The sequence below is a fragment of the Phacochoerus africanus genome, chromosome X (assembly GCF_016906955.1).
Source record: "Phacochoerus africanus isolate WHEZ1 chromosome X, ROS_Pafr_v1, whole genome shotgun sequence".
NCBI lineage: Eukaryota > Metazoa > Chordata > Mammalia > Artiodactyla > Suidae > Phacochoerus > Phacochoerus africanus.
The window spans coordinates 52,175,414-52,194,314 of NC_062560.1; the positions used below are offsets into that span (position 1 = coordinate 52,175,414).

The 18,901-nt window shown below is 34.4% G+C and overlaps 1 protein-coding gene and 1 non-coding gene across 2 annotated transcripts in view; both read left to right on the forward strand.

Moving 5' to 3' along the window:
• FAAH2 (fatty acid amide hydrolase 2) overlaps nt 1-16,140 on the forward strand; it is a 269,155-nt gene extending 253,015 nt beyond the window's left edge. The window contains exons 10-11 of the mRNA XM_047764203.1: nt 9,299-9,493; nt 15,965-16,140. Of these exons, the coding sequence (XP_047620159.1) occupies nt 9,299-9,493; nt 15,965-16,140 (371 nt within the window). The remainder of the gene's footprint in view (nt 1-9,298; nt 9,494-15,964) is intronic.
• Nucleotides 16,141-17,195: 1,055 nt separating this feature from the next.
• Nucleotides 17,196-17,302, forward strand: LOC125119063 (U6 spliceosomal RNA). Its single transcript, XR_007133017.1, has one exon. It is a non-coding gene; the product is annotated as a U6 spliceosomal RNA (small nuclear RNA).
• Nucleotides 17,303-18,901: the final 1,599 nt, after the last annotated feature.

An 18,901-nucleotide genomic window follows, 5' to 3' on the forward strand; every position in this document is an offset into this window, starting at 1 on the left:
AGCATGTTGTTTTGTCTCCACGTAGTAGGTTTTTTTCTCATTTCTTTTCCTGTGGTAATTTCTAGTTTCATACCTTTGTGGTCAGAGAAGAACTTGAAATAATTTCTATACTCTTAAATTGTTGAGGTTAGCTATGTGCACCAATATGTGAACAATTCTTTAGAATGTTCTATGTGCACTTGAGAAGAATGTATATTCCTTTTTTTTTTTTTTTTTTTGATGTGCAGGCCTGAAAATGTTGGTTAAGTCTAACTTTTCTCTTGTTTCCTTTAGGATCTCTTTTGCTTTATTGGTTTTCTCTCTAGACAATATGTCCATTGATGTGAGTGGGGTGTTAAAGTCCCCTACTATGATTGTATTCCCATCAATTTCTCCTTTTAAGTTTGTTAGTTTTTGTTGGAGGTATCTGGTTGCTCCTATATTAGGGACATATATATTGACGATTATACTATCCTCTTCTTGAATAGATTGTTTAGGCATTAAATAGTGCCCTTCTTTATCTTTCTTTATGGCCTTCATTTTAAAGTCTATTTTGTCTGATATGAGGATTGCTACGCCTGCTTTCCTGTCTTGTCCATCGGCATGAAATTTCTTTTCCCATCACCTCACGTTCAATCTATATGTGTCCTTTGTCCTAAGATGAGTTTCTTGTAGGCAGCCAATTGAAGGTTTTTCCTTTTTTATTCAATCAGCCACTCTGTCTTTTGATTAGAACATTCATTCCATTGACATTTTAGGTGATTAATGATGGATATGTATTTACTGCCATTTTAAACCTTGTTTTCCAGTTGACTCTATGTTGCTCTTTGCTTCTTTTTTTTTCTGTTGGATGGTTTCCATTTATTTTATGCTTTTTGGTTTTTGTGAATGTAAAGTTTGGTTTTGATTTGTGGTTTGCATGTTTTTGAAGTTTATTAACCCCTTCCTATATCTGTTTACTTTAGCTGATAATCATGTAGACTCAAACACATTAAAATAAATAATCTATTTTTTATTTCCCTTGCCTACATTGTATGAATTTTATGTATTTATTATTTTTTTAATTAATGTCTTTATGTTTGGATCTGTTTGCAGACTTATTTAATTGACTGCTTTCCAATGTGGTTTCCTCCATACTATTTCTTCTTATTACTTTTTCTTAAAATTTAGAGAAGCTCTTTCAGTATTTCTTTTAGAATGGGTTTCGTATTGCCATACTCTTTCAGCTTTTGTTCATGGAGAAATTATCATCCCTTCTATTTTAAATGATAATCTGCTGCATATAGTATTCTAGGTTGCAGTTTTTTTCTTTCAGTGCTTTAAATATATCTTGCCACTGCCTCCTGGCCTGTAGTGTTTGTGTAGAGAAATCAGCTGATTGCCTTTTTGGGGTTCCCTTATAATTAACATTGTACTTTTCTCTTTCTTCCTTTAGAAGCCTCTCTTTATCTTTAACTTTTACCATTTTTATTACAGTATGTCTTGATGTGGGCCTGATTTGTGTCAATTTGTTTATGGCCCTGTCTGCTTCCTGTATCTTGATATCAGTATCCTTTAATTTTGGAATGTTTTTTCAGCCATAATTTCTTCAAATATATATTCAATCCCCTTTTCTTTTTCTTCTCCCTCTGGAATTCCTATTATGTGTATATTGGCTCACTTTATATATCCCATAGGTCTCTTATATTGCTTTCATGTTTTTTCATTTGGTTTTCTGTCTGCTGTCCTGATTGGGTGATTTCCGTTATTCTATCTTCTATATCACTAATTTGTTCCTCTGCATTATTAATTCTGGTCTTTTTCCCTTTAGTTTGGTTTGTATCTCTGTGAGTTTTCTAGTGTTACTTGGCTCCTCATATTTTCTAGTTCCCTTCTGAGGGAATCTGCATTACTGCTCATATCCTCTCTTAATTCCTTCAGTATGTTCACCATCTCCCTTTTGAACTCAAAGTCTATCAGACTGCAGAGGTCTGTTTCATTGTTGACTGCTTTAGGTGAATTCTCCTGTTGTTTTATCTGGGAATGGTTTCTGAGCTTCTTCAATGTGACTGTGTTTTTATTTCTCTGTGAATTTGGGAAGCTAAACTGTAGTTTGGCACAGTCCAAGGTGGGCCTGCATGGGCGGCTCTGCGCAGGTGGGAAACGGTGCTGGGAGTATGTGGCAGGACCAATGGGGGCTCCTGGCCAGGGGCCTGGTTGGGGTGTTGTGCCTGGAATGCTCTCCTCTCTGAGATCCAGCTGGCAAGGTGTTTTCTGGCAGCCTGCCCCTCCTCCTCTACCCCTCCCAACAATGGCACCTTGTCTCTCCTGTGGGTCAAGACCTTTTCCTGGGCTCCCCTTGCTGTGGCTTTACACTCCTCAGCCCTTAGGGTATTGCTCCCTCTGCCCATGGTGCACCCCTCCCTAGTCCCTTAGGCTGTCTCCACACAACCAACCCAAGCCCACTCCACAGGACTGACCTCTGGAGCCTAAGATTCAGTGCCCAGGCCCCATTGGAGCATCGCAATCTGTGATGTCTGTGTTAGTGGTTCATACCATCTGTGCATCTCTCACTCTGCTTTTTGGTTCTCAGTCCAGCTTCTGCATTTTCTTGGCCTCTTGGAGTTCCCTCCAACTCAGCTGATCTTTTGTCAGTCAGGTGGATTCCCAGGCTATGAGTTCCCTTTCACCTTCGCAGCTCCCGCAGTCCCTCAGTTCTGTCCTGATTCCTTTTATTTCTCTCTTTTTTTTCCTTGTGTTCTATCCAGTTATGTCAAGAGTTTTTTCGCCCTTTTTGGAGATTTAGTTTGTTCTGCCAGCATTCAGTTGATGTTCTATGTGGATCATTTTACATGTAGGTGCATTTTTTATTACTCGAATGAATTTATCACATCTGTAGTTGTATAATGATCATATCAATCCAACTTCACAGGATTACCATCCCATAACCCCAGCACATCCCCCCACCCCCCAAACTGTCTCCTCCAGAGACCATGAGTTTTTCAATGTCTGTGAGTCAGCATCTGTTCTGCAAAGAAGTTCAGTCTGTCCTTTTTTCAGATTCCACATGTCAGTGAAAGCATTGGTTGTTGGTGTCTCATTGTATAGCTGACTTCACTTAGCATGATAATTTTAGGTCCATCCATGTTGCTAAAAATTCCGGTATTTCATTCCTTTTAATGGCTGATTAATATTCCATTGTGTATATGTACCACCTCTTCTTAATCCACTCCTCTGTCGATGGACATTTAGGTTGTTTCCATGTCTTCGCTATTGAAAAGAGTGCTGCAATGAACATCAGAGTATATGTGTTTTTGTGAGTCATGATTTTCTCTGGATAAATGCCCAGGAGTGGGATTTCTGGATCAAATGGTAGTTATATTTGTACTGTTTCTGAGGAATAGCCATAGTGCTTTCCACAGTGGCTACACCAATTTACATTCCCACCAACAGTATACTAGTGTTCCTTTTTCTCCACACCCTCTCCAGCACTTATTGTTTGTAGACTTTTTGCTGATGGCCATTCTGGCTGGTGTAAGGTGGTACACCAGAGTGGTTTTGATTTGCATTTCTCTAATAATGAATGATGTTGAACATCTTTTCATGTGCTTCTCGGCCATCTGTATGTCTTCTTTGGAGAACTGTCTGTTTAGATCTTCTGCCCATTTTTTGATGGGATTGTTTGTTTGTTTGTCTTTGGCATGGAACTGCAGAAGGTGTTTATAAATTTTGGAGATGAATCCCTTGTCAGTCGATTCACTTGCAAATATTTTCTCCCATTCTGTGTGTTGTCTTGTCATTTTGTTTAGGGTTTCCTTTGCTGTGCAGAAACTTTGAAGTTTGATTACATCCCATTTGCTTATTTTTGTCTTTACTGTCAGTACTCTAAGAGGTGAAACTGAGAAGATGTTGCTGTCGTTTATGTCAGAGAGGGTTTGGCCTATGTTTTCCTCTAAGAGTTTGATAGTGTCTGGTCTTATATCTAGGTCTTTCATCCATTTGGAGTTTCTTTTTGTGGATGGTGTTAGGGAGTGTTCTAATTTCATTCTTTTCCATGTGGCTGTCCAGTTTTCCCAGCACCACTTATTGAACAAGCTGTCCTTTCTCCATTGTATATCCTTGCCTCCTTTGTGAGGATGAGTTGGCTGTAGGTGTGTGGGTTGAATTCTTGGCTTTCTATCCTGTTCCATTGATGTATAGTCTGTCTTTGTGCCAGTACCATGTGGTTTTGAAGATTGTTGCTTTGTAGTAGAGTCTGATGTCTGGGAGCCTGATTCCTCCAGCTCCATTTTTCTTTTTCAGGATGTCTTTGGCTATTCTGGGTCTTTTGTGCTTCCACACAAACTTGAAAATATTTTGTTCAAGTTCTGTGAAAAATGTCCTTGGTAATTTGATAGGGATTGCATTGAATCTGTAGATTGCCTTGGGTGTTGTAGTCATTTTGATATTAACTCTTCCAATCCATGTGCATGGTATATCTTTCCATCTATTTTTGTCATCTTTGATTTCTTTCATCAGTGTCTTATAGTCTTCAGAGTACATGTCTTTTGTCTCTTTAGGTGGGTTTACTCTTATGTATTTTATTCTTTTGGATGCAATGGTAAATGTGATTGCTTCCCTAATTTCTCTTTCTGCTCTTTCATTGTTAGTTTATAGAAATGCCATCTTTGATGTGTTCATGGGAGATGGTGAGCACGTCCTCTTACTCTTATGCCATCTTGCCTCTCTCCTAATTAACTTACTTCAAACTGGAGTCTAACCCTAAATTCTCTAGATCCTGGCCTACGTAACTTCCATTCAGTTGCTTATATTGTTGGTGATTCATTTTTTATCCATAATATAGGATTAATAAAAATATGTACTCCCTATGTGATTGTGGGTATTAAATATCTTTCTTTGCATTGTTTGCCGTTTAAATGAGATTATGTGAGATACAATCTAATCACACATGAATTGGAAATTTCTATTTCTCAAAATGGAAATGTAGATCTTCGAATACCATAAAGATTCAGTGAGTAGAAATTTATTTTTATTAAAGTATAGTGGATTTACAATGTTTCTTCTATTTCTATTGTATAGCAAAATTACTCAATAGAACAAAGTTCCCTGTGTAGACCGCCATTGTCTGTCCATTCCAAATATTACAGTTTTCATCTGCCAAGCCCAAACTCCTCATCCATCCCATTCCCTCGCCCCTTCTCCCTGGCATCCACAAATCTGTGCTACACGTCCATGATTTGTTTCTGTTTTGTAGATAGTATCATCTGTGCCATATTTTATGTTCAACATAAAAGTGATATAATATGGTATTTGTCTTTTTTCTTACTTCACTTAGTATGTAAATCTAGTCCCATCCATGTTGTAAATGGCATCATTTTGTCCTTTTTAATGGCTGGCTAATATTCTATTGTATATATGTACCACATCTTCTTACTCCATATATCTGTTGCTAGACATTTAGGGTGTTCCCATGTCTTGGATATTGTGAATAGTAAATAGTGCTGTGATGAACCTAGGGGTGAATGTATCTTTTGAATGAATGCTTTGTCTGAATATATGCCCAAGAGTGGGATTGCTGGATCATATGGTAGTTCTATATTTATTTTTCTAAGGAATCTCCATACGGTTTTCCATAGTGGTTGTACTAAATTACCTTCCCACAAACAGTGAAAGAGAGTACTCTTTTCTCCACACCTTCTTCAGGATTTATCTCTTGACTTGTTAATGATGGCCATTCTGATTGGTTTGAGGTGATACCTCATTGTAGTTTTGATTTGCATTTCTCTAATAATTAGAGATTTTTTCATGTGCCTTTTGGCCATCTGCATGTCTTCTTTGGAGAAATGTCTACTTAGGTCTTCTGCCTATTTTTCTTTTTTTTTTTAGACCACACACTTGGCATGTGGAGGTTCCCAGGCTAGGGGTCAAATCAGAGCTACAGCTGCCAGCCTACACCACAGTCACAGCAACACAGGATCCAAGCTGTGTCTGTGACCTACACCACAGCTCATGGCAATGATAGATCCTTAAGCCATGTAACAAGACCAGAGATCTAACCTGCAACCTCATGGTTCCTAGTTGGATTTTTTTCACTACACCATGACTGGAACTCCAACTTCTGCATATTTTTCAACTGGGTTGTTTGGGGTGTTTGTTTGTTTGTTTTTGTTGAGTTGTATGAGTTGTTTATATATTTTGGAGATTGGGCCCTTGTCTGTTGCATGCTTAGCAAAGATCTTCTCCCATTCTCTGGTTGTCTTTTTGTTCTTTTAATAGTTTCCTTTGCTGGGCAAAACTTTTGAGTTTAACTAGGTCCCATTGGTTTATTGTTGATATTATTGACCTTGTTTTAGGAGGTGGATCAAACAAAATGTTGCTGTGATTTATGTCAAAGAGCCTTCTTATAAATTTTCTTCTGGGATTTTATAGTATGTGGACTTAACAATTAGGTAGTTAATCAGTTTTGAGTTTATTATTGTGCATGGTGTTAGAGAGTTTTCTAATTTCATTCTTTTACACGTAGATCTCCAGTTTTCCCAGCACCACTTTTTGAAAAGTCTATCTTCCACTGTATGTTCTTGCCTCTTTTGTTATAGATTAGTTGACTATTGGTGTTTGGGTGCATTTCTGGGATTTCTATACTATACTTCTGTTTTTCTGCCAGTACCATGTTGTTTTGATAACTGTAGCTTTATAGTATTTTCTGAAGTTAGGGAGCCTGTTTCCTCCATTTACACTTTCTTTTTCAGTATTGCTTTGGCTATTCAGGGTTTGTTTTGTTTCCATACTGCTTTTAAAATATTCTCTTTTAGTTTTCTGAAGAATGTCCTTGGTAATTTAATAGAGATTACATTGAATCTCTAGATTGCCTTGGGTAGTATAGTCATTTTGTCAATATCGATTCTTCCAATCCAAGGGCATCATATAGCTTTTGCTCTATTTGTCTTGTCTGATTTCTTTCATCAGCAATAAGATAAGTTTTCAGAGTATAGGTCTTTTGTCTCTTTAGGTAGGTTCATTCATAGGTATTTTATTCTTTTTGATGCAATGGTAAATGGGATGGTTTCTCTGATTTCTCTTTCTAACCTTTCATTGTTAGTATATAGAAATCCAATCAGTTTATGTGCATTAAGTTTGTATCCTGCACCTTTGCCAAATTCATTAATGAGTTCTAATAGTTTTCTGGCAGTGTATTTAAGATTTTATAAGTATAGTATCATGTCATCTGCAAACAGTGATAGTTTTATTTCTTCTCTTCCAATATGAATTTTTTATTTCTCTTTTTAGAAGCTCTTTTCATTATTGTTATTTTTAAAACATAGGTCTACTAATGAGAATTCTATGGGAAATTACCCCATTGCTGGAGAAATATTGCTTTCAGTGCCTATGATCCTCTGATATCATCAAAGCACTCATTTGCCAAATATTTGTAACTGTCTTTCAAAATAATTTTGATGATATTCTTGTCACTGATGTGCTCTTTTTTATGTATAGCCATGTGAATTCAAGCAGAGTCATACTGATATCAAGGCTTTAATGACCGAGTTGCCTGATGCAATCTCAATTAATACAGAAGAAATCACATTTTATCATCCCAAATAAAGACAGGGACTCAGGTGAACTGTCATGTGTTGAGATGACTGATTAAAGAAACATGCCAGAATAGAAGTAACAGTGAAACCTTTAGTCACAGTCATAATATAAGCAAGAAGTTAAACCTGGAGAACACACTGACTCCACATGATCCTTTTTCCTCCCATGGAAAGTTTCTCTGCTCAAAGGGTCAAATGAATCAGCACAGGTATAGAGGTATCACTATTGAAGATAACCTGAACAAAAAGCTACAAAGTTTTATCAACACTGATGTCCATGATAGGATGAGGGAAAGGGACAAATGTGGAAACATCCTGAGTATTCACTCACATTGAGGAAAGGTGTCTACCAGTTACATCCTGTCTGCCATAAAGAGGCTTCAACTGACACACATAATGAAGTCTTCTGCCAACGATCTCAGATAAAGAGATGTAGGAATGAAAACACCTTGGCAAGGAAAGCAAATATGCAGAATAGCATAACAGGCAAAAAAGGCCTGAATCCTTGACTCTGACATGTTATGGAGATTTCAGTGTACTTGCTGTGACAGTGTCTGGTTTTGGGAGGGAAGCTTTCTCCCTTGTCTTTCCAGTTAAAACTTTTATAATTGTCCATGATCCCTCCTGGAAAATCACATATAGGGATCATTGCCAAGAGCTAGTATCTTCAGATTAAAAATCTCCAAACCATAGTAAACATTTTATTCATAAAGTTGTAAAATCCTGCATGATTTACAGTAACAAAAAATTGTGATATCCTAAATATTTAACAAAGGAGGAATAAGTAGTAAATTATGGTTCATGTATAGGATAAAATTTTATGCAGTCACTTAAGACCAAGTTTATGAAACTGTGTTACAGATATAAATATTTATGTATGTTAAAATGGTGAGTGGAAAAGTGGAGAATTTTACATGCAATGTGAACTCTACTATAAGACATATGATATTTACATAGAAGAGCATGTGAAATAAATGAACTAACTCCTTTAGTTATTTCTCTTGGGCACTATGCTTTTGAGTGAGTTGTCCATTCTATTTCAATCTTTTGAAAATTTTCCTATTTACGATGAGACATATGTTCCTTTCATAATAGGGAAATAAACTTACTTTAAATAAGTTTTATTTTAAAATAAATAAGAATTAAATATTTAATGCATGATATTTATGATTCATTATGTACTTATGTTTACTAACCACTTACTGTATAGAATATCTGTACATATCTATGCATTTATGTCCTTTTTATAAAATAATTTAAAACTTGAAGATAAATTGATAGAATCCTCTAAAGTATAATTATAATGTTTTGCATGATGGTGTTCAGTGCAGCATTTAAATTATGGAAACAGCCTGTTTGCCCAACAATCATTGGGTAATTAAAGAAAAAATTGGTGTATTCCTATAATTAAAATACTATACATTCATAAACATGCATATAATAGTTTTCAGTGATGTGAAAAATATTAAAAATTTAATATTCTTTGGGAAAAGCTAGTAGCTCTACATCAAACATTACCAAAAAAATAGAAGTTAGTATTAATATTAAATGATTAATATTAATATTAAATGATTAATAATGCTCATGTACGGATGGCAAGAGTATAAGGTTTCATTTTCATCACTTTTAACTTTCTCAGTGCTCTAGAATGAGTATATATTAATTGAATAAGAAAATAAAAATAATGATAGAATTTAAAATGAAGTTTCATACCTTTAAGTATATGTGTATATGTTGTCATTCTATAGGACTGGCCTTGTTTGAAGAAAAACTCAAATATAACAATGAGAAATACAAAAAGTTTAAGGCAGTAGAAGAAAGCCTGCATAAAGAGCTGACTGAGATGTTAGGTGATGACGGTATCTTCTTATATCCCTCCCACCCCACAGTGGCTCCCAAGCATCATGTTCCTCTGACAAGGCCTTTCAACTTTGCTTACACAGGTACTAATGTTACTCCTTACAGTCCATAATGTGTTTTAATTAAATTATAGTTAATTTACAACATATTATTCTCATGTGTACAACAAAGTCACTCGATGTTATTATAGATTATACTCCATTTAAACTTATTGTACAGTATTGGCTACATTCCCTGTGCTATATGTTACAAACTTGTATGTTATTTATTTCACACCTAGTAGTTTATATTTCTTAACCCCTTACCCTATCTCGTCCCTCCCACCATACCCAGGAGTTTGTTTTCAGTATCACTGAGTCTGTTTAATTAATGTGTTTAATTTTTTATATTCCATGTATAAATGAAAACAGTTATTTGTCTTTCTCTTTCTGACTTATTTTGCTATGTATAGTACACTCCATGTCTATCTATGCTGTTGCAAATAGCAAATTTGCACTAATTTTTATGGCTGAATAGCATTCCATTATAAATATATATCACATCCTCTTTATCCATTCATCTGTTGATGCACACTTACATTGCTTCCATATCTTGGCTATGGTAAATAATGCTGCTTTGAACATTGGGTTGCATATTTTTTTTTGAATTAATGTTTTTGTTTTTTTCATATATATATCCAGGATTGAAATCCATGGATCAAAAGGAAGTTCTATCTTGAGTTTTTTGATGAATTTATATGCTGTTTTCAATAATGGTTATACCAGTTTACATTCCCACCAATAGTGTGCTAGTGTTCTTTTCTCCTTATAGTCACCAATATTAGACATTTGTGGCCTTTTAGATGATAGCCATTCTGACAGGTGTGAGGTAATATTAAGGTTTTAATTTGCATTTTTCTGATGATTAGAGATATTGAGCATCTTTTCATATGCCTGTTTGCCATCCATATATCTTCTTTGGAAAATATTCAGATTTTATGCCTATTTTTGATAAATGTTTTGGTACTGAGATTTATGAGCTACTTATGAATTTAGGATATTAATCCTTTATTAGTGTATCATTTGCAAATATTTTATCTGATTCAATAGGTTATATTTTCATTTTGTTGATTATTTATTTTGCTATACAAAAACTTTCAAGTTTAATTAGGCCCCATTTATCGATTTTTTCTTTTCTTCCCCCTTGCCTTTTAGACAGATACAAAAGCTATTGCTATGACTTATGTCAAAGAATATTCTTCCTATATTTTCTTCTAGAAATTTTATTGTTTCCATTCTTACATTTAGGTCTTTTTTTTTTTTTTGCTTATTTTTAGGACTGCACCTGTGGCATATGGAAGTTCCCAGGCTAGGGTTTGAATTGGAGCTGCAGCTGCGAGCCTATGCCACAGCCCAGAAACACCAGATCCAAGCCATGTCTGTGACCTACACCATAGCTCATGGCAATGCCAGATCCTTAACCCACTGAGCAAGGTCAGGGATAAAACCTGCAACCTCATGGATACTAGTCAGGTTTGTTACCACTGAGCCAAAACGGAAACTCCCACTTTTAGGTCTTAATCCATTCTGAGTTTATTTTTGTATATGGTGTGAGAATATATTCTAGTTTCATTCTTTTATGTGGAGGAATCCAGTTTTTCAAACAGCACTTAAGAAAATTTCTTTCCCCCATTGTATATTCTAGCCCCATTGTATATTAACTAACCATATATGTTTAGTTGATTCTGGGGCTGTCTATTCTGTTCCATTGATCTATGTGTATGTTTTTTTGTGCAGTACCATACTGTTTTGATTACTGTAGCTTTGTATTATAGTCTGAAGTCAAGGAACATGATAGCCTCAGCTTTGTTCTTTTTACTCAAGATTATTTTGCTCTTTGGTTTTTTAGTGCATCTATATAGATTTTAGGATTTTTGCTCTAATTCTGTAAAAAATGTCAGAGGTATTTTGATAATAATTGCATTAAATCTGTAGATTGTGCTTGGAGTACTATAGATATCTTAACAATATGAATTCTTCCAATAATGAATAGAAGATGTATTTCCATTTCTGTATGTTATCTTCACTTTCCTTCATCAGTGTTTCATAGTTTTCATAGTATAAATCTTTCACCACCTTAGTTGTTTATTCCTAGATATGGCATTGCTTTTGATGCACTTTTTAAACTGGCATGTTTTCTTGCTTTCTCTTTATGATAGTTCACAATGAATGTCTTGTCGGATTCCTGTAGCTCCAACTTTCAATACCATGTTAAATAGAATTGACAAGAGTGGATGTCCTTGTCTTGTTCTTCACATTAGGTGTAAAGCTTTCAGCTGTTCACTACTAAGTATGATATTATCTGTGAGTTTGTTATGGATGGTCTTGATTATGTTGAGAAATGTTCCCTCTGTACAAATTTGGATGAGATTTTTTATCATGGGTGGATGTTGACCTTTATCAGATGATTTTTTATGTCTATTGAGATGATTGTGTGATTTGTATCATCTGCTTTGTTAATGTGGTATATCACATTATTTGATTTGTGAACATTAGACATAGAACAGACCCCACTTGATCATAATATGTGATTTTTCTATAAATTGTTGAATTCAATTTGCTAATATTTTGTTGAGAATTTTTTTTTCCCACTGTACAGCAAGGGGGTCAGGTTATCCTTACATGTATACATTACAATTACATTTTTCCCCCAGCCTTTCTTCTGTTGCAACATGAGTCTCTAGACAAAGTTCTCAATGCTATTCAGCAGAATCTCCTTGGAAATCTATTCTAAGTTGTGTCTAATAAGCCCAAGCTCCCGATCCCTCCCACTCCCTCCCCCTCCCCCTCCCATCAGGCAGCCACAAGTCTCTTCTCCAAGTCCATGATTTTCTTTTCTGAGGAGATGTTCATTTGTGCTGGATACTAGATTCCAGTTATAAGTGATATCATGTGGTATTTGTCTTTGTCTTTCTGGCTCATTTCACTCAGGATGAGAGTCTCTCGTTCCATCCATGTTGCTGCAAATGGCATTATGTCATTCTTTTTATGGCTGAGTCGTATTCCATTGTGTATATATACCACCTCTTCCGAATCCAATCCTCTGTCGATGGACATTTGGGTTGTTTCCATGTCCTGGCTATTGTGAATAGGGCTGCAATGAACATACAGGTGCACGTGTCTCTTTTAAGTCGAGTTTTGTCCGGATAGATGCCCAAGAGTGGGATTGCGGGGTCATATGGAAGTTCTATGTATAGATTTCTAAGGTATCTCCAAACTGTTCTCCATAGTGGCTGTACCAGTTGACATTCCCACCAGCAGTGCAGGAGGGTTCCCTTTTCTCCACAGCCCCTCCAGCACTTGTTATTTGTGGATTGATGAATGATGGCCATCCTGACTGGTGTGAGGTGATATCTCATGGTAGTTTTGATTTGCATTTCTCTTATAACCAGCGATGTGGAGCATTTTTTCATGTGTTTGCTGGCCATGTGTATATCTTCTTTGGAGAAATGTCTATTCAGGTCTTTTGCCCATTTTTCCATGGATTGATTGGCTTTTTTGCTGTTGGGTTGTATAAGTGGTTTATATATTCTAGAGATTAATCCCTTGTCGCTTGCATCATTTGAAACGATTTTCTCCCATTCTGTAAGTTGTCTTTTTGTTTTCTTTTGGGTTTCCTTTCTGTGCAAAAGCTTTTCAGTTTGATGAGGTCCCATGGGTTTATTTTTGCTCTAATTTCGATTGCTTTGGGAGACTGACCTGAGAAAATATTCATGCTGTTGATGTCAGAGAGTGTTTTGCCTATGTTTTCTTCTAGGAGTTTGATGGTGTCCTGTCGTATATTTAAGTCTTTCAGCCATTTGGAGTTTCTTTTGGTGCATGGTGTGAGGGTGTGTTCTCGTTTCATTGCTCTGCATGCAGCTGTCCAGGTTTCCCAGCAATGCTTGCTGAAAAGGCTGTCTTTTTCCCATTTTATATTCTTGCTTCCTTTGTCAAAGATTAATTGAGCATTGGTGTTTGGGTTTATTTCTGGGATTTCTATTCTTGATTAGGAATAGATTTAACAAAATATGCTCAGGATTTATACACTGAAAATATTTCTGAAAACAATGAATGAAGTCTAAACAAATGGAGAAATGCCACATGATTATTAATAAAATTTGATATTGTTGATCATGCAGTACTTCCTCAATTGTTCTACACATCCAATGCAATTCATATCAAAATCCCACCTGTTTCCTTTTATTTTTTTTTCAAAATTGACTGCCTTATCCTAAAATGCATATGTAAATTTGAAGGACTTTTACTAGCCAAAATAGTCTTGAAAAGGAAGAAAATATTGGTGTACACCCATTTCCCCATTTACAAAACTATCATAATCAATAAAATGTTGTACTCGTGTAAGTTTACATTTATGTAAATCAGTGCATTAGAATTCAGAATACAAAAATGCTTCTACATTTAGTTGTACATAAGTTCAATGTATGTTCAGTTGATTTTCAACAAAAATTCAAAGGTAGTTCAATGCAGAAATAACAGATTTTTTTCAATAAATGTTGCTTAAACTGGATATCTACTTGCAAAAGAATGAAACCTCTTATCTCACATTCTATAAAAATTAATTTAAAATGGATCATAGACTAAGTGTAAAAGCTAATACTATTTAAAACTTTTAGAAGAAAACAAAAGAATAAATTTTTATGACTGGTTTTGGAGTAGTTTAGATTCAGCATAAAAAACACAGGTAATACAAGAAAAAAATGATACATTGTACTTCATCAAAACTAAAATCTTTTTCTCTTCTAAAGAAACCAAGAAATTAAAAAAAAATACATACTTAGATAAATTTTTTTCAAATTATACACCCTATAAGTAATTTATCTTCTAAGTTTATGAAGAACTCTGGCATGTCAATAGACTAAAATCTAAATTAAATGCAAACAATGGATTTCAATATAAATGTTTCTAAAGATATTTGAGTGGCCAATAAGTACATAAAAAGATGTTTAAGTGCATGAAAATATGCTCAACATCATTATTCATTTAGGAAATATCTATTAATCCACAATGAAATATCACTGTGCAGCTGGTAGAGGAGCTATAATTAAAAAAGATGAATGTTTATGAAGATGTGGATAAACTTGACCTTTCATGTATTGCTAGTTCTCATGCAGCAATGTTGCAAAAATGGTGCAGCCTCTTCGAAAAACAGTTTGCCATTTCCATGGAAAAGTTAAATATAAATTTGCCTTACATACCAACATCTTTACTCCTATGTATATATTCAAGAGAAATTCAATCATATGTCTATACCAAGTCTCGTACATGAATATTTATCATAGCATAATTAATAATAGTTAAAACGTGTTACTCCAAACTCCCTGTCAACTCATGAATGAATAATCAAAATTTTGTATATCCATTCAACTGATATACTTCTTGGCCATTAAAAAAAAAAACACTTGAATGAACTTTGAAAATATTATGCTAAGTCGAAGCCAAACACAAAAGACTCTATGTCATATGATTCCATTTATCGGAAATGTCTAGATTATTAAATCCATAGAGATAAAAAGTAGATTAGTGGTTGCTAGGGACTTGGAGAATAAAGGAATGGGGAGTAACTGCTAATTGGTATGGAATTTCTTTTTTTTTTTTTTTGGTCTTTTTGCCTTTTTCTAGGGCCTCTTCCTGCAGCATATGGAGGTTCCCAGGCTAGGGATCCAATCAGAGCTGTTGCCACCAGCCTACACCAGAGCCACAGCAATGCAGGATCTGAGCTGCATCTGCAACCTACACCACAGCTCACGGCAACGCCAGATACTTAACCCACTGAGCAAGGCCAGGGATGGAACCCACAACCTCATGGCTCCTAGTCGGATTTGTTAACCACTGTGTCACGACGGGAACTCCTGGTATGGAATTTCCTTGTGGGGTGATGAAAATGTTCCAAACATAAATTGTGGTGATGGTTGCACAGTTTTTAAATTTACCAATAATCATTAAATGATACACCTGAAACAAGAAAAATCTTATTTTAGGAAATTATACCACTGAAAACTTTATAAAACATCAATAAGGTAAAGAACTATTTCTTACAACTCTGAAGTATCACAAAATTATATTATAAATGTTCATAAGTAAAAAAGAAAATCTATAATGTGAGAACATATTACCTGATATTTATATTTACTCAATTTATTTTCTGAAAATGCTACAGAAGACAAGGTAGGAGTAGCATAGTGAAAAATATCCCAAGCTCCCATTCATATTTTCTGCATTCAGATCCTGATTTCAGCTTTTACTAGCTGGATATATTATCTAACTCCTCTATACTATAGTTATTTCATCTGTAAAATAGGAGTAAATAATTTAAATCTCATGGGTTTTTGTGATAATTTAAATGTTTAATACACATTAATTTACTATCCACTGAGGCTCTAGATGAGTCCTCAATGGACAGTAAATTATAAATATATGTTTGCAAATATCATCATCATTATTGTACAAATGAAGGGAGAAAATATTTTCAGTTACAGGCTTGAATACTCATATTTTCCTTATTTGTTTATTCAGGTGTCTTCAATGCCCTGGGTTTGCCTGTGACCCAGTGTCCACTGGGTCTGAATTCCAGAGGACTTCCTCTAGGTATCCAGGTTGTGGCTGGACCTTTTAATGATCATCTGACCCTGGCTGTGGCCCAGTACTTGGAGAAAAGTTTTGGTGGCTGGGTCTGCCCTGGAAAGTTTTAGTGGAATCTATCCATGGTGTGTTTTGTATGTATTTTGATAGGTTAGGTGAACTCAAACACCAGCAAGCAAGTAAAGAAACAAGAAAAAAACCGGAAGAATTATATACTTTTTCAGTTACTCTTTCCACTCCTATTTGATGCATTAAATGTTGACCTTACTAACATGGTAATATTTGATTCCTGCATTCAGTTTACTGGAGAAGATGGACATGCAAATTAGTAAGTGCAATAAAGTTTTCTAGGTGATGTGATGGTATCTGTTTTGAGTAAAACAGAGAAATCAAAACAGAATATTCGATTTTAATTAGAAGATCTTAAGCAAATTTATAAAGGAGAGGATGCTTAACCTGAGAATTGTGTATGTTTTCTGGGCAAGCCATGAAACAAGACAATTTCACTTGGAAGGAGCTACAGTGACAAAGGCAAGGCATGAGGCTACATAGTGAATTTTACATAACTGTAAGTTAATATGGCTTGTGAGAAGATGGAAACCAATGAAGCTGCAATAAAAAGCTCTTCATCAGAAAAATATATTTCATGTTCTGTCCAATTAGAGTGCCTAAAAGCAATGGCACCTCAGTAAAAATGATTGCATACATCACCTGGATCTTTAGTTCCAAATATATTTTTCCAATAATAGGAACCAGGGCTTCTTAGAGAAAAAGCTGATTCCAGGGCCGAGAGAGAGAAACTGTAATATGAACAAAGACATAAACAGGTTGTTGTGCCAGAAATAAAATGCTCAAAACTGAAGCAGAATATGTCAAAATGACAAAGAATCAGTTTAAAGAGGCTCTCAGTTGCCAAACTTGCAACACTTTGAAATTCAAATGAATAACAGTGATGTATTATAACTCAAATAGGAGTGAAGGTGAGATGATAGATAGATAGATAGATAGATAGAGAGAGAGAGAGAGAGAGAGAGAGATAGAGAGAGATTTAGGCAGAGACATACAAATTTATATTGATGTAGATATAGTTGGATATACAGATGATATATTTTTGATTATTGCAAAATGGTAACTTTCTAACTCTAGTTAAGATATATAACAATATGTACTTCCTTCAGCAGCACATGTACTAAAATTGGAATGATACAGACAATATTAGTATGGCCCCTGCACAAAGATGACATGCAAATTTGTGAATTATTCCATATTAAATATGTGAAATATATAAGCATAAACCATAAATAAACGTATAGAACTACATATAAAGTTGTATATTTATAAAAATATAAACTTTTAAAACTTTGTTAAAGTTTATTTCTTTATATCTTATGTATATTGTTGCTATGAGCATTTCTATAAGGTTTTCACATACTAATTCATATCCCACTTATTTTTTAAATATAGAACATATTTTGTTTGTTTTATTTTTTATTTTATTTTTATTGTTATTTCCAAAACACATTTTTTTCCACTGTACAGCATGATGACCCAGTTAAACACACATGTATACATTCTTTTTTCTCCCATTATCATGCTCCATCATAAGTAACTAGACAGTTCTCAGTGCTACACAGTTTTCAAAATGAACATGAAAAATAGTTTCATTTTCATACACTAACAGCAAAACAAATGAAAAATGAATAAATCAAATATTAAGGAAAAATCATAAAAAAATGAAATACAATTTTGCTTGACATTCTTAAATAAATGACCATATTTTACTAGGCAATAAAGCTTCAAATCTACACTAATTTTGTGATATATGTTCATAAAAAGATTTGTAAAAAAATTGGATAAAGTAGAGTGCCCAGATTTTCATCTATGCATGTATAACCATTTGGTTTATGACAAAGACGAAGGCACAGAGCATTTGGATAAAGAAGGGGTCTTTTAGTGCATGGTATTTGAGGAAATTAAAATCTACATGGTTTAAAATGTCAAATTAGGCAAAATTAATGGCTAAGTAATGTGGTGCAGGAAAAAATTCATTATGACCTCATAGTAAGGAAATATTCCTTAACCAGTTTCAAAAAAATCCCTAATTATAAAAAATGTTACATTATATTATTTTAAAATTATAAAACCCTAGTTATTAAATGATGCCATAAGAAAGTGAAACAAAATTTACAAAATAGAAAATAGACTCTGACATAAATTACAATGGACTATTTTTGAGAATATATAAATATTTTGCACAATAATAAGAAAAAATAGACAATTCAATAGGAAGATGGACAAAAGACAGAGAATTCATGAGACTCCAACATTTGTTAATGTTGATAAAATGTTCAACATTAATGATCAGATAAACACCAATTAAAACACAAGTCTGTCATTTATAGACCACAATGTTAACTGAACCTAAAAGTGTTGTAATGCCGTCTTTGGTCAAAAATGTCAATAGAAAGCAATTATCAAATACTTGTGGTGAGAATGCAAGTTGGTATGACTTCTTTGGAAAAGTTTCTCATTATCTTCTATATTTAAGGATACTCATGATGAAAGGTATATACTTCACGCAATATGCACCAGGACATCTATTTATGGAAGTTTATACCAGTTTTATTCACAATATATGAAAGATTAAATAGCTGAACATCCATAAATATTACAATGGATAATTAGTTCTATTATTTTCATATAATGGTCTCTTTTACAGGAATGAACCTGAAGCACCTACAATGCAGCCTCCTGAATTACTCTTAAGATGCTAATGTTAAGTGAAAGATCAGAAAAAAACACATACATTATAATTCAGTTTATATAAATCTCTTAAATAGACAAATATGTATTTTTTTCTTTTTTGGTCTC